Source organism: Epinephelus lanceolatus, chromosome 10 (genome assembly GCF_041903045.1).
Source record: "Epinephelus lanceolatus isolate andai-2023 chromosome 10, ASM4190304v1, whole genome shotgun sequence".
Classification (NCBI taxonomy): Eukaryota; Metazoa; Chordata; class Actinopteri; order Perciformes; family Serranidae; genus Epinephelus; species Epinephelus lanceolatus.
This window is the reverse complement of record NC_135743.1, coordinates 35,808,702-35,825,988: the sequence shown is the minus strand read 5'-3', so window position 1 is coordinate 35,825,988 and position 17,287 is coordinate 35,808,702. Positions and strand designations below refer to the sequence as shown.

At 40.3% G+C, this 17,287-nt stretch overlaps 1 protein-coding gene across 4 annotated transcripts in view; it reads left to right on the top strand.

Annotated features, from left to right (window-relative positions):
- Positions 1 to 956: 956 nt before the first annotated feature.
- Positions 957 to 17,287, top strand: part of spire1b (spire-type actin nucleation factor 1b) — a 55,371-nt gene continuing 39,040 nt past the window's right edge. For 2 of the 4 annotated variants that reach the window (XM_033641050.2, XM_033641051.2), the window contains exons 1-2: positions 959 to 1,568; positions 7,779 to 7,807. In XM_033641050.2, the coding sequence (XP_033496941.1) occupies positions 1,217 to 1,568; positions 7,779 to 7,807 (381 nt within the window). In that variant the 5' untranslated portion in view covers positions 959 to 1,216. Of the gene's footprint in view, positions 1,569 to 7,778; positions 7,808 to 17,287 lie in introns of all 4 variants that reach the window. The other 2 variants (XM_078171982.1, XM_033641052.2) reach the window with 2 other exon arrangements.

Below are 17,287 nucleotides of genomic sequence, written 5' to 3'. Positions count from 1 at the left end.
ATTTACAAAACAGATGATGAACAGCTGGAGATGTCTCAAGAAAAATGAGGGCAATTTCAACAAAATGTCTCAGTTTTCCCACATTCAGTCAGTCGACTGCTGCCTGTCATTACATGTGCATTTTACTGCACATTTGGAGTAGTAATGCTGCCATCACCACATCAAATTTAAGTGGATAATATCTCTATAATATATCTTTAAACATGACCACAGTATGTATTATTTGTTCTTTTAAAAAACTGTATTCTGATCAGGGTGAAAAATCCTCTGAAGCAGCATTTTAAATAATGTATGCTACTCACTGGCACCTCTTACCCTTCAGTGCATCAATATTAGGTGTGCAAATTTTGACCCTTTTGTGGGCCAGTTCTGGGCCACAGGCAGTATGTTTGACACCCTTGCTTTGTACCCTATTACAGTTTTACTGTCAAGTTCCCATCACACAGTGCAGACAGAGACCCAGAAACCACCCAGGAGGCCCACTCTGATATTACAACATGAATCCACGTTTTATGTGCACCAATTAGTTTGTGATAATTTAATTAAAAGTTCATTTATTTAGGAATATGCACCATGGGAACGATGTAAACTAGCTGATATTATAATTTGGTGGTGCAAATTCCTTTATAAAATGTATAATGAATCAAACCACTGACAAACTGACAGTGAATTTTAGGCTTTTGGGCCCCTGGGACTCAGGGAATAGCCTGTTTGGTAATCTAACTTTGACTCCAATGTGGTGGAGTGAACTGTAGGCTATCTGAATGAACCACACTGAATTTTCAAAAGAAAGAAGAAAAGATCATGTTGCACCAACAGTGATTTAATAAATCCAAAAGCCAGGAAATAGATACAAGGACATTTCGTGTGTGTGTGTGTGTGTGTGTGTGTGTGTGTGGGAGAGAGAGAGAGAGAGACAGGAGAGAGAGAGAGAGCGATCATGTGATGAAGGAGTGAGCCTGACTGTGAGACACACACACACACACGGTAAAGGCTACGTTCACACAAACCTCACACACACACCGTCTCATGACTGCTGCTCCCGAAACCTGAACGACGCGTCGCGCGGGCGGGGAAACAAGCACCGGTACGTTGCTGACTGTCGCTGCTGCCCCGGGGAGCAGAAGGGGAAGCATCAATGCCTCCAGGTTGCCTCTCACATATCGACCTGGACCTGTTCTCCTCCTCCGGCCTCCTGCGCTGAGATAATGAAAGGATGGCCGAGCAGCGATGCGGGGACCACGGAGGGCTGACGGATGATGCTGCTGCAGCGACACACCGAGATGAGCAGCAGCATCACAACACGATGAATCCCACGGAGGAAGCAGGACTGGAGGGTCTCTCTTTGGATGAGATACTGAGGCTTTATGGCCAGCCCATCAATGAGGAGCAGGCTTGGGCGGTGTGTTATCAGTGCTGCAGGACGCTGGCGAAGGCACACCGGAGGAGAAGCTGCTCCGCCGCCGCCGGAGCATCATCAGCGGCGGCTCTGAGGAGGATATCCGGACCGGGGGATGTTAGGATACAGAAAGACGGGTCTGTGAGGGTGGAACACCAGAGCTGTAAAGGTAAAATATTATGTAAGACTGAGTGCGCCTAAAGCTGCTCCGATCTAGGCCATGCCATCACTTGCGTTTCAAATAATGGAGCTGAGGTGTTGTGATTGTCCTTATGTAAAGACTTAAATAAATAAGATGGCACATACCTTGCAGAGACACTTGTGTAACCGATATTCCCATATAGGAATGTAATAGCACTGTAAAGTGGCATCACAGAGCAATAATGTCACTATAAATAAAATGTGTAGGCCCACACATATTTCCATCTGCACGTGTGGAGGCTTTCTACATGTTTTTCCTGATCAGGTGCTTTATTTGTATCTCAGGATTAGTTTTTAATCTGCAGCAGAACAGCTCCACAACACATGACCCCTGTCACTGCTAAACAAAGAGACCCCTGCTGCTCTCACTTTCATGGCTATAGTGCTTTCACTGATTTTCACTATCCCTCCTCACTGAAAGCACGTGTGCGTGTGTGCATGTGCATCATGTGGTCCCATCTCATGGTTAAAGCCTCTCAGACTGTTTGCCACCTCATATCAGATCAGTGTGGTCGTTCTGCTTCATCTGATTAAAGCATGTGATTACAAGCTGAAATGTGCATGATAGGATCAAGGTGTGGGTCCATGCCTGTGTGTGTGTGTAAACAGAAAAGGTGATGGTTCACCCCTGCACATGCCTTTCTTCATTGGTGTAGATTTCTGGGGTGACACAGAGGACATGTCCCCCTAAATATTTTAAACATGTGCACTTGTCCCTTCCAATAAAAACATGAAAGTAACAGACTAAGACATTTACACCATAAAGACACAAATTGGTGCATAGTTCACCAGAATGCAGGTGTTTAATGTCTCTGGCGGAGGACCCCCAAACCCCCAATTCTGAAACAAAACCTACACCCCTGCCTAACTTTATGGCCTGATGTAGCTGATCCTAACTATCTGCGGCATGGGAGCTTCTGTTGATTACAGATGAAATTAAAGAGGTGCGATAAAAAAGAAGAGTTAAAGCCCTGCTGGTATGGCAGTGTTTCTATTGCCAAGCTGAAAATATCCAAGAAAGTGAGAGGAGGCAGTAGTGGCAGCATATAGTGTGCAAAATGAAAAAACACTGCAATATTCTGGAAACATCCCTTTAGGGATTTACACGGTGTCTGTGGGGCTGTACAGGGCATTTATAGTGACATTATTGTACTTTATGGTGATTTGTGTCTCATATGGGAGAGTTAAAGTGTTTCTGTGGTATTTGTCCTGTATCCCAGTTACTACAGATCTTTTTAACAACCAGGATTCAGAACAAAACAGAAAACACTGCCTGCCATGTGATGTGTGTGTTGCTACAGTCGATGGGTGTGTCTATGAACGATAACATGCTCTTAAACCAAACACATTCCAGGGTCTTGTCAGACCGAGGCCTTGCATGTTCAGTGTCTGCTGTGATCACATCTGCTGATACACAGAGTGCAGAGCAGACTGACTAAATGCCCATCTATCTGTATCTGTCTGTAATGGATTATACCTGAGGGCCGGAGGGATGTGCTCTTAACTCAGCTACACACACACACACGATACCGAGCACTGCTCAGTCAACATTTTGGCCCTTGATTTAATCAATCCACCACATACTTTTGTCTAATCAACTTTTATGAGGGAATCTGAGAGGCACAGCTGTGATGATGATGCTGGTTTTGGCCTGTAGGTCTATATGCTTAGAATGAATGGGCTATTTTTAGGAGCATGGAAGCAACCATTGGAGAGGGGAGTCCAGGCTTTTATTCCTCGGTTGCTCATGTAATGTCATGTCGAAATGTATGGGAATGTGTTGAATGGTTGTAGTTAAGCTTGTGTTTTGGCATTTGCATTCCCACTATGTTATATTTTTGTTAATATTGCTTCATGTGGCTATTTCACAAATGAACATCTCACCATGTCCTTTACATCCTACACCAAATGTGCAAAATATTATACACACTCAGTCTTTACATGAACCACACAGATAAGGTGAGACCCATCATCCTATACACTGTAGACTGTATTTTAAACACGTATCCATCAATGTTAGGTTGGACTTGCCAATATATCGATATTGTATCGATATAATGATATGAGACTAGATTGGATATAGTAATATCATAAATGTTGTCTTCTCTTGTTTTTAAAGGATGCATTACAGCGAAGTAGGAGTTGGAATCACTAGATGCACCAAGATATGATATTATAAGTTAGGATACAATATTATTGCGATTTTAAACATTTAGCTATATGCTGCGTTTTGCAATAGCATACATTGTAAAGGAACACTTTGTCACATAATAGTGGTCTGAAAAAGCAGCTGATTTTAGTTTTGTATTAGGCTACCAAAAGTTTAATTTGTATCTGCAATACTGATTATGTATATATGAAAACAAATTGATGTGTGCCATGCAAAATATTGCAATACATTATTTGCTTTTACTGACTTAGGGCCTGTGCCAACATAGTGTTTCTCTTTGGCAGAAAAGTGGTGGCAAGGCGCTGGGGTGTGCTTCATCCCAGCAATTCAGCATCTTTTTTGATGACACTATGTTAACAGAGGGTTTACTACACACCTAATAAGATTGTACAAGATATCACTGTATCAGTACAGTTATAAAATCATAACACTCACCAGCAATATTCAGTGTTGAATGCCAATCTGCCCCCACAAATTAGCTTTTCTGTGTTATGATTGTTTTTGTCCAACATGTCAAACAGCTTGGATAGACACTGCCATATGATTGGTTGCCTGAAAAGGAGCGACAGAGACATCACAAGTGTCTTTCTGAAAAGTTCAGAGATTTTCAACTAGAAGCGCTCATGGTTGCCGCAGAAAAGGCGGAATGCTCTGAAAAAAGATGCTTGTTGCAGCACCTTTTCTGGAGGTGACTGCATAAACTCTCACTGGGAACAAATGAAAGAAGACGTTGGCACTCAGAAAAAAAAATGTAATGTGAACACAGGGCCTTAGTCATTATATCCACATTATTGGGGATTATTTATTTCGTGAAAGCACCAGTAGTCAACCTTACAATATCATCACAATATTAATATCATCAGTTGAGGTATTTGGTCAAAAATATTGTGATATTTGATTTTAAATGACTATTTTCATTGATTGACGCCAATATCAATATTTGGATATATTTTTTAAATGTCATTTCTATTGTTTCGTATTAGTTGCTTCACAATCTTTATGCAAACCCCGCGACAGCTTCATAAGTACATCTTTCTTAGGTCTAAGTAATTTGGGAGTGTTTTGATCAGTGCAACCACACAAATGGTTTCAGTTTGCAGGATAATTTTCTGGTCTAATTGCCACTTATCTGTGCTGTTCAGCGCAGGCTCTCTCTCTCAGATTCACAAGCCCAAGCCGACAAAGTCATTTATGTAAATAATGAGATAAATATGTGGCAAAGGTTTTAGGGATTTTAGGGACCTCTAAAGCTCTCAACTTGCTAAATTGACCTGAAGTTGAATCCAGACAGGGTTAGTTTTAGACCCGGTTGTCACTCAAAACCAAGTCCTCCTTGTATTCTTCCCCTCTGCAGTTTATCTGGGGCACCTGACACGTTGCATTATATCCATACACACTGTGAAAGCAGGACACACACTGTAAATTTCTTTGTATCATGCCTAGACTTTGATGAATAGATCTATTTTCATACTGTTATGGCATTAAGAAAGCTCAATCGATTATCTGCAGACACACACATCACACTGGTGACTCTCCTTCACTTTACAGCAGTGTTGCATTCAAACCTGCTGATGCAAGTTAGGGTCATGAAATGATGTCAGAACTGTTGTGACGTTGCATTACTGCGTGTTACAATACAAAACAGCCATTTGTTAAGAGGGTCATCTGTTAGCAGGCTGTTTGTTCATGAAGTAAAAGCTGGGCAGCTGTAGCCCGGAGATACATTTAAGTGGGTCTTCTTCTTGAAGGGAGTACATTCATGCAACAGTGCCTCTTGTCATCTTGTCACATGCTACTTAAACCACCAAGGTAATTAGAATGAAACAGAGCTTTTATTAAAGCTGGTTTGCATAATGAGAGCACAGAGCACTTTCCCTGAAATTGGTTTAATAAGGAAGAGAAAATGTAATCACTGATAACTAAGCTACAAGGGTAAGACCACGGAGCAAAGTGTGGGATAGCAAAATATAATCCCTACATTTAAAATTCCATGATATAGCAGGTTTTCCCTTAAACCTGCTCTAGGCTTAAAGGATAATGCTATGGTGTATTATTCCTCTAGTCAATTTGATTTAATTAAGAAAACCAACTATGAATTGATCCAACATTGTTCCCAAAACTATTATCAGAATGCATCACAGTGAGCCACACCACTGCACTGGGTTACATGTTCTTTCATCACCATGAACGCACACACTTTATTTTGAGTCAATCCCACATTCACCATCCTGCTTTTTGGAAATGCTCAGGGGCACTTTAAACATGTATTAATCCTCAGATAAAAATAGTCCCTAACAAATGCACAGTTTACTCCTGCTTGAGTAGCATTTGCTATAACTTACAGTGCCCAGCTGTTTTAGAAAATTACTGAGCGCATTTTAGAAATGTAACAATGTAATTGTAACTTTTATATTTTTACCCACATATGTAATATTTTTGTGCAAAGGACCTTACATGTGTCTGCTATGGGGAACCCCTTAAAGTAGGGTACGTCAACGTTTTTTAGGCCAAGGACCCTTTAGCTCAAAGAGAGACGGAGCAGGGACCCCCTACTCTATACAGTGTATAAAATTGAGTTGTGCTTAAGAGAATTCCCAGAATATATATATATATATATATATATATTATGGTCTCCTCTCGTTTGTGCTTCCCTGTAGCAGCAGCAGATGTTGCATAGCTAGGTGCATTAGCCTCACCCTCAGCACTTTTGCTGTTGGTTTCTGAGGTAGACGGTGTGTCAGAATATGTTGCTCAAAAAGTTATAGAACAATCCCAAGAATGTCCGTACACTTGGAATAATGACACAGCTAATTACCAATATGTTTCACTAGTATGTAAATGTTAGCTAACTAGCTCACCTTGCCATCATGGATAAGTGATGCACAGTAATTTAGCACTAGCTAGCTCACATGATTGCACAATGATTCATGGATAACAGTTAGCCTATCAGTAATGCCGGTATTGTAAATTATGAATAGGCTGATTTATTCTTAGCAAAAAATATGTTTTGAAAAACCTAAACATAAATTAAATGAAAACTTTGATGAAATGGTCACACAATAATTTGGCGGACCCCTGCCATAGACCCAGGACTTAAAGTTTTTCAATAGAGAGCACAAGTTGTGAGAAATTAAACAGAAAGTGGACACTGATGGTACAGATGAAGTGCATGTGAGTCCTAATTGTAACAGTGTGAATCAGGGTTGTGACACGTCTAAAAAATGGCATTAAACAAGTAGATCAATAATTAGTCAAGCAACTACTTTTAGGTTGAATTCATACCAAGTTCCTACCTTCAGTAGGAAGGAATAGACTTAGGGCTGAGTCCTACAAACAGCGTACAATAGCTGGACAGTATGATGTGGAGTAAGGTATTGTTTGTTTTTGTCTTTTCACAGGATTTGTGGGTTATAAAAAGACTGGCCTTATCCTTTGAGGCTTCAATATGAGCCTGAGAGTTGCATGTTATCATTTGTGGACATGTTTTGTTCCTGATTAGTTTTGGTTTTAGAGTAAAAGCATGAAAAAAAATCTTTGTGCTGTAGATTGTTGAAGCTAGATTTATCTTGATGAAACTGGAGTTCTCACCCCTTCGTGTTTGTGGTGATTTACAGTCTCCTGTGGCCTGAGATTTTCCCATCAGTGACAAATAATGTATGACATCTGAAATTAGTCATCTCAGCTGCTCAGTCCCTACTTCTGAGTTAGCAGCTGTACAGAGTAGGTTGATGCATAAATGAAAATGACTGCCCGGATCCTGAGACAATGTACATCCCACATGATATTTATATGATATTCAGACACAGAATCAAAAGAAATGCATGACTTTGACGTTAGTGGCTAAGATCACCATCACATGCTTAACCCCTTTAAGTCAAACATACAACATTTCAGTACTGTAACTGAACAGTGTTACCTATGTAACCATGCATGTGTACATAAGCTGCTTTATGCTTATATGCTTACAACTGCTGTTTTTCAAAACACTGCTTTCTTGTTTTCCTGCAGGTAAATACAGCCCTTGCACAACAACAGAGGTGAGTAACTCCACTGTTGTTCTTATTGTATTTCATCATCACATGTTTACAGAGGCAATTTTTATTTTGCTCACTATGATTTAGCAATGTTTACCTCATGTTTTTGACGTGCAACCCTGTTGCTGGGTGGTAAAAAGATAAATACACACGCATGTTTAAAAACTAGTTTTGAAACCTTGTTTGGAATGAAAAACTCACAGGCTGGGAACCTCCAGTGTTTCTGGAAAGGAACCAGTCGGTCAATTAACAAGATATTTATGAAAGGAAACATGGTTGCACAGGGGTACAGAGTAATGGCAGACTTAACCACAATATCAGCATTATTTCCTTTTTAAATATTTACCCTCCACAGTTGGTTACATTAGCTAGTTACCGTAAAAGAGGGCAGCCAGCCACAACAACCGAGATAACATTAAGATTAGAGTGGGCACTCTGCAGGATTATTTCAAGTGAAACCAGTGTCAGATAGTGCTTTGGTTGAAACTGTCATAAGTCATGGGTGTGTGGTGTGTTAATCCTCATACTCTCGATGCAGCTGCTGTGGGTCTCCTGCTGCTTAAACTAATACCTTTAATAAATTAAACAAGTTCAAATGTATTTTTTTCCCAGTAGGCAGTTGGTTCCGGTGCAAGCCTTAGGCTTAACATTGAATAGAAAATACCTCCAGAACAGCAAAACAAACACTAGACAGTCTCCAATGCATTTACATCATCTGTCATCACATTTTGATGTCATGAACCAATGACCAGAGGATGGGGTATAAGCCAAGTAGAGTCCCGCAGGGATGTTGTTTATTTGAAGGCCCATTACCATTTACCTTTGGGCAGCTGTGGCTCAGAGGTAGAGCAGGTTGTCCACCAATTGGAAGATCAGCAGTTTGATCCCTGGCCCTTCCAGTCTGCATGTCGAAGTATCCTTGAGCAAGATACTGAACCCCAAATTGCTCCTGATGATGCTTCCATCGGTGTGTGAGTGTGTTAAAATCTGGGTAGCAGGTGGCACCTTTATGGTAGCCTTGGTCACCAGTGTGTGAATGCATTACAGTGAAGTTACTTTTGTGAACTTGAAAATGTTCTAGCTGTTCTGTTATTTGCCCTTACTCAATTAGTCATTATGTCCACATTACTGATGATTATTTTTAAAAAATGTTTTTCTCGTTTTTTGCTGCCAGAGTGGTAATTGATCATTTTCTGGCAAAAGTTATGATTATTTTGTTAATATTTAAGGGTAAGGGTTAATATAAGGGTCTTAACTTTAATTTAGAGAGATTTCAGAAATCCAGAGTAATTTTAACCTTTTCAAAATACACCTCTTATTCAATGTCCTCTGTAGAGGACATCAGGACTTAGTACCCCGTCTTTTAACCAGTTTCCATGATTCAGCAGGCAGGAGGCCATTAAGGGGAATGACGTTTTTTTCTCATAATTTCTGATACATTTTAAAGGTTAGTCAGTGTGAAAGCAGAAATTTGGCTTGGAGTGAGACTCTGAAGTAATGTGTATGCAAGAATTTGGAGGTTTATTGGAAAATAAGAACACTTTAGGTGAATGTACATTCCCATGCATCTATGGTGCATGGGAATGTATGGTAGGATACTACCTAAAAGAAGGATTTCGAGAAACTTCTTGCTCTATTTCCTTTAAACAATAACAATTCTTGCTGAGAGTGTATTCACACATACAATAGTATCTATAAAGCTTCACTCCACTGTTCTTTACCCTTCTTAGGCCACCACATACAATAAAGTTTACCTGGTCTTTGGGGTCTGTCACATAGGGGTCATGGGTCAAACTATGGGGCTCCACATCACTTCTTATTGCCTGGGCGAGTGTTAAATGACTACATAGCAAGCATTACACCTTATCACATCATAGATAGTGAGGGGTGAGTGCAGTTGGACCACTAGGCCCTTAAACCCAGTGGTACAGGGTACCAATCCTGCACCCTGACTGCAACGTCAGGCCCATTGGTATAGCTATTAAGAATACACTCTACCTTGCTACAGCTATCCATCATAGTATAAAGCATTGAAGACAGCCAAATAATAATTCCAGGGGAGTAAAAGTCCTTTGTAGCTCATATATTTAGAGATAAAGCATAAAATACCCTATAGTCCCATTGTAACTCAATTGAAACTCATTGACTAACTCTGGAAATTTAAGACCCGACTAAGTCCCGATGTCCTCTACAGAGGACATGTGATAAAAAAATAAATAAATAATATTTTTGAATTTTTTTTTTTTGATGCAAAATGTTTCTTTCAAGTCTAATACTTAAATTACATAAAACAAATCTTGATATCAAAACTTTTTTCTTCTGGGTCCCAGGAGGATGTTGATGTATTGTTGATGTATGGCAAACAGAAGGGCCACAGTACAAGATAATGGCTCTCACTGGGTCTAATACACACAGTAATAGTGTCTTACTAGCATAGCTGTAAGTAGTTTATGTTGGCTGCTAGTTATACATTTCCAGATTATTCTGACAAGACAAAAGACAAAAGATGTCAGCATGGAAGACAATTCCACGGCATGTAACCCATCCTCCCTTCTCCGAGCATCTTCACCCAGTCATTTTCTCCACCAGCCCCACAGCTCCCAGCTGGCTCCTCGGATTGACTGGTAGGAAATGTCACCCAGCAAGGCCTCCTGTTTGATGACAGTACTGGGAGCAGTTTCAGACTTAATTAAATGGCTGCTTCAAATTATTCCTCCTCCACACACTCTCTCCATGCTCCCATCAACTGCTGTTAATTGTTGTGATAATAGCTTGTGGAAATAGGTCTTACAGCATGGAGGGATTAGCTCCTTTGCTTCTGCCTTTTAGCAGTGTCTTGCTTGAGGTTGTAGATGGAATAATTTTAGCCTGCATGGATCTCTTTGCTGTTGCTCTGGCTAGTGGATGCTGTCAGAGTGTTTGATGAATTCAAAGCTAATAAATGGTTTGGGTCTGAAAGTATTTTGTATCTGTGATGTTGCTCACTGACTGAGGATCTCTGCCCAGTTCATTAGAGGGAGTGTGCAGTAGTTTTCAGGGGGCTCTGGAGTTGGATTGCTGTGTAATAGGGCTGCGATAACAGATGGACAGTGAATAACTTAAGCGCACACACACAAACACACACACACACACACACACACACACACACACACACACACACGGATCACTGTAGATGCAGAGAATGTGAAACTGTATAGACAAATCTCTGCTAAGCAGCTTTGCACCAGAAATGAGTTCTCACAATACAGTGTGTTACAGACTGGCTGACAAAACTCCTGGCAAGTTGTTGGAGCTACTTGATGCTTGACTGCATTAAATCCTGCGGCAGAGGCATTCTGCTAGCGTACAGTGTGGAATTAGCCCAAAGCTGGATGAACAGGAACACATGTGTAGTCATAGCTGAAACACATTATCTGCACATGGCTTCAAACAGCGGGAACTCTAGCAAATGATGCGGCTGTGAATGTCAGATGATGCTGTTTTCTTTGGAGCCAGTGAACCAGGCTCCTGGCAAGGCTCTATGTGCAGTAACCACTATTGCTAAGTGCACTGGAAATCAATGCTATTTGTGCTTTGTATTCTGTTACTCAAATGTGACAAGTCTGTCCTTTAGCAACACATTTCCACCTTTTTATATGCTAGCGTTTGCAAAGAATTTGTTGGTGACCCCTGTAGCCATGCGAGCTAGACCCTCTTGGTCCCATGATATATTACCTCACAGATCAGTGGATTATGCGGCTTCCCACCCCCTTCTGTCAAAGTTTAACTGGGCATGCCCCATGCTCTCTTAATGTCTGAGCTTTGAAGTCTAGGAAGGGATTAGAGTTTAACGTCAGATTCAGTGTTTAATGTAAACAGAAAATTAAGCCAGGCGATGTGAAAGTGTTTGGCAGGAGGATCATTTGCTTTTATGTGAACAAGAAAAGAGAAATAGCAAACACAGAAGGGAGGAGGAGATTCTCTCTGTGCTGTACGTGAACCTCTGTACGTCTACCAGACAAACCAAAGCAACCGTGCTCAGTCTTATGACTGTCAGAGGTCACAGCAGCATAGTCAGGCGTAAGATTGTGAGAAAGGAATCTCAGTGTTTGTTTGTGTCTGAGAGGAAGTAACCCACACTAATGTCATCAGTTATTCAATAGGCAGATTGATTTTAATAAATGTCTTAGGAAATGTCTGATCCGGAGGATGGCCCTGACAGATTGTTGGATGGATTTGATAGAACACAAGATATTCTTCTATATCTGAAAAAAGAATATTACCATTATTTCATTTCTTAGTTTTAGAGAACTATGAGGCCATATATTTTGCCAGTCAAACTTTGCAGTTACCACAGTTATTTTGCTCTGGCGCTCTTCATGTCCTCTATAAACACAAATGTTTTTAGATTATTTAATTGAAATAAAATACCTATTTGTGCCATCCCATTTTTTGCCATGATGGAAAATACATACAACATGCTTAAATTGGGTCCCCAGTCCTCATGACTTTGACAATCCCCTCACTTGTCAGCCAGTGAGTCAACTTGTTTAATGAATTATCTCAACATCTACAGAATGTATTGGCACAAAATTTGGCAAAGAAATTTGTGGTTCTCAGACAATGAATCCTAGTGACCTCAGTAATCCTCCTTTTCATCTAGCACCCTATTTGGTTAAAATCCTTCCATTCAGACTGAAAATTTAAAAACACTATCAAATGGATTGCCATGAAATGGCAAATAAGAGGTTTGCCTTCAGTGCTTTAATCTATACTTTGTCTGCACTTTGTATTTAGTGCTAATTGGTAAATGACAGCATGCTAACAGACTAAACCAAGATTGTGAACATGATAAAACTTACACCTGGGGCATCGGTGGCTTAGTGGTAGAGCAGGCACTCCATGTACAAGGCTGTTGCCACAGGGGCCCGGGTTCGACTCCAGCCTATGGCCCTTTGCTGCATGTCACTCCCTCTCTCTCTCCCCCCTTCACACTTGTCTGTCCTGTCAAATAAAGGCTAAAAATGCCCCAAAAATATCTAAAAAAAAATTTACACCTGCTAAAGAGCAGCATGTCAGTATTGCCACTGTGTTAGAATGCTGATGCTAACATTTAGGCCGCCATTGTAAATAAGAAATTGTTCTTAATGACTTGCCTGGTTAAATAAAGGTTAAATAAATTAATAAAAAGCTCCAAGCCCTCCCTAAGCACGTGCTCAAAGGGCTTCTTAGCATGGCTGACTTATTTATTTCTTTGTCTTTGACTGATGCTCAGTGTGCAGCTTCAGATAAAGGTCCAGTGTGCAGGATTTAGGGACATCTATTGGCAGAAATGGTATATAATAGTTTATAATCACCTGAAACTATGAATCGTGTTTTTGTTTCCTTAGAATTTGCCATTTATGTCTACAAATGGAGCCCGTCCTTTTCCACAGAATCTGCCATGTTGCTTATACAGTAGCCGAGAACGAAAGAACCAAACACTGGCTCTAGATGGGACCATTCAGCCACTGTAGTTCTCCTAAACAGAGATGTTTTAGTTCACCACTAGATACCACTAAATCCTACACACTGGACCTTTAAACAGTTGCGACTTCAGTGGTACTTCTAAGAGGTTATTGAAGGATGAGTAAGTGTTCTTGTCTCATCAAATTTTGTGCAGTTGATCTCACTTTTCTCCTATTGTTTTTATCTTCATAGAAAAATATAGTCATATTTTCTGTTAGATTTCAATATCTTTGAACGTGTAGGTGAAGCTGGATGGCTGCAAAGATCGAGAATCATTTTACTCATTTTGACTTTTACAGTATGTCTTAGTTTATGGAGCTAGAGATAATGGGTTGTGCATCACTTAATCTTTATGTGGGAGAAACTATGAGACTGAACTGCTCATTAGTGTCACATTTAGAAATCCAGGATATGTTGTTGAAAATTCAAATGAAACGGCAGCAGATGGACTAACACTGGGCCAACATTCCTGGCCTTTGATGTCAGAAAGGTGTAATAAATAATAAAGGATGTCTTGTTGAAAGAGCTTAAAAAGTAAAATTCCACCTAGCTCACTTCCTGTTTACTTTCACTGCCATGACCTAATTCATGTGAACCCACTAATGGGTAAATATAAATGTTTCAAATCCCCGCATTGTTTCTACAATCCCTTAATTCTGACCAGTTTGTGCTGATTCTGGTAATCCTCTGCTGGTTGGCTAACAGTGATTGATGGAACGCTTTTGCATATGAGAGAGCAGATCTCATAGATTTCAGTTTCAGCGTTTAATTAGCACAATTGGCTCTGGTGTTTGGTCTGTGAGAATCACACAAAGCTATATAACTAAAACGAATGTGAGTCACAGTCTCTGACAGCTGGCGTTTTTGTCAGAGTCCACTAAATATGCATAGCCGACTATAACATCGCACTGCCAGATCCATAGACCACCAGCCTCCTCGCCACATGTGATCCTCCCTGACCTTCCTCAGTCAGACAGTGATCTCATCAGCTTGTTTTTCCGTCATCCTGTCATTCATGCATGGATTTCAATTCTACCATCCATCTCAGTAAATTTGCAATACATTCCAACGCTGGATTTCATCATGTGTATTGATAATTACTGCAGAAACAATGAGTTGATTAATTGAATAGTGAAGCCACAGAAAATGAATCTTTTCTTTTCTTTTCTTTTCAGTCCCTTAGCAAGACAAAAATCCAAATTGGTTCAAGCTCCTTAAATGTGAGGATATGACACTATTAAGTTTGAATATAGCCAAACTTTAAATAGAATATCGTTTATTTACAAAATACATTTAAAAAAGGGTACATTTCAGCATTTTGGGAAATGCGCCTTCTTGCTTTATTTATTTATTTATTTATTTATTTTCTGCTGAGGACTTAGATGATGAGATCGAAACCACTCTGATATCCCACTGGTCAATGTGGAGCCAAAGCCAATTTTGTCATCACCATGAGGTTGCTAGGCAACCAGCTGACACCTCAGGGAGTGTGTTCTCAGCCAAGAAATAGTCTGGCACATACCACAATGTAAATCCACAAATGATTGTTTTTACACTTTGGGTTTTTGTACAGACTAAACAAACATGTTGATTAGTGACATTTAGAGATGTTGAAAGGCAGACTTTGTTCCCTCAGGACAGAGCCTGGCTCGCTGTTTCTCTTTTTGTGCTAAGCTAAGCTAAATGGCGGCTGGGTCCAGCTTCATATTTACAATGCAGACATAATGTGTGCCATTGTATTGAGTAACAGACAAGGAAAATGATTAGTTGCAGCCCTACCATCAATGGTGTACAATATATATACATTTAATGTGCTTTGAATCCTTAAGTACATTCTGCTGATAATACTTACGTACTTTTAAAGTGCAGTTTTGAATTTGGACTTATACTTGTAGTGGAGTATTTAATTCAGTGTGATATTACTTGTACGTAAGTAATAGATCTGAATACTCACAGTGCTGTCATTATATTAAACAATTTTTAGGGTAGTGACGTGTAAATAATTTTAAACAGTTGCCTTTAATTTAACTTAAAAGAGTTGCTCAGTCCTAATTTTGATGTAGCCTACTGTAGTTGTACCGGACTTCACACTGTAGAAACGGCATGTTATAAACAGTAAATGCATGGCAGCAGACACCTGGCCATATTAACCCACAGAGTCCTATTACATCATTTGTAATGTACTAATTAGGGCAAAGGCTAGACATGACATGTACTCTTATCAACATTAGACTGTTGTCATATCATATCCTGCTGGTGTTCAGTTCTTGTACATGAGATGATGTACTACATTGAAATTTAAACAGATTAGAAACTGACACCAGGACTCAATATTAACGTGTCCCATTTTGAATTACTCTTATCTGTTATGTAAAAACCTTCATTGTCCCTCTGGGATAATAGTAGACATGTACAGTAGGTGAATGGTAGTTGGATATTGGCTGTAGGTTGAAGACAGGGACCCTGAATGTGATATGGCGCTGTGTTTGTGGAATATGCTCTAAACCCAGTCTGACTTATTATACAGCCTTAGTCATTTAGACTAATGAAAAGTTCAGGTGAGGTTATGAGGTGATTGCAGGACAACAATGATTAAGTGGCTGCGGGAAACAATGTTAAAACATTTCCCTGTGTGTCACAATGGTTTTTATTTTGGCCCTTCGGCCAGCTTGCCTCCACTCCGTGACAGGAATGCTGAAATTTAAGCCAAGCTGTTTGATGTTGTTCTCCCCTGTGATGATGGCCACTGCTGCACTTTGCAGCACCGGCAAATCTCCGTCGGTTGACATCTTCATACTCTCCCCACTTTTTTCCTTTTTCTTCATCTTTTTTTCTTCTCTCCTCCCCTTCCTCCATTCCATCCCATCATTCTGCTCGGTCACCTGGAAGCCTGGGAAACAGTCAGGGAGATTTCTAAGTGGACTGGAGGCTTGTTTGCTTTAGCCTGCCTTCATGTCCAGACACCTCACAGTCACAGGGAAAGCTCTTATTTCCTGCAGTCAATGAAAGCATGAGACCGAACATACAAGAAGGTGATGGTTGTAGTATCTACATGCCATTTTCTGTCAGTTTAAAGTGTTTGGCATACAAAGTGCCAAACTGTAAGACTATTATGATGGGCACAAACTTCAAGGAATAGTTAGGATCTTTTGAAGTGGGGTTGTATGAGGTACCTTTCCATTGTTAGTGTATCGCGTGCAGTAGATGTCAGTTGGCACACTCCAATTTGGAGAAGCAGGCTGGAGTCCGACCCAGAAGCCAAGCAATGTACTGCTGTGGAGAAGAGCAACAACAAAACATATTTTAGCCACCTAAAAAAACAAAACAAAATCAGCTTAAGTGTACGCTGTATTTAGAATATTTTCACTGCTTTACTGTACTGTCAGACAGCGATTTCCAACAGGCAACTGATGCCATTCTACCACTGTCTTCAGAGCCAGACTCCACTGTGAAAAATTGTGACTTAACATCACTGAACAAAGGAATGTTTGGGCCACCGCTGCCTTGATCAGTTAGTTTGTAAGTGTCATTGTGTGACTTTGGTGTTTAAAGGGTTAGTTTAGGATCACCAAAGTCACACAATAATGCAAACAAATAAACTGATTGAGGCAGCGGTAGACCAGCAACTCCTGTGTTCAGTGAGCCAAAATTACTGTATTTCTTAGGTAGCTTTAATGAGAGCATAGATTGGGCTAAGACTGAGCGGTAAAGCATATTCTCACATATACACTTAAACAGATACTGATTTTTTTTTCTTTTGGTGGGACTTTTTTTAGGTGGCTAAAATACATTTTGATGCTGCCTCCATCCACAGCAGTACATTGTTTGGCTTCCTTGGTGGCACCCCTGCTGCCTCTCCAAACTGGGGGCATGTTGACAGACTTAGAATGAATAAGTGCTCTACACAACCCCAGTTAAAAAATCCAAATTATCCCTTTAACTGTGGCTAATATTAAAAAGATGTTGGTGTACACAAGGCTGAATGATTGTGCCACA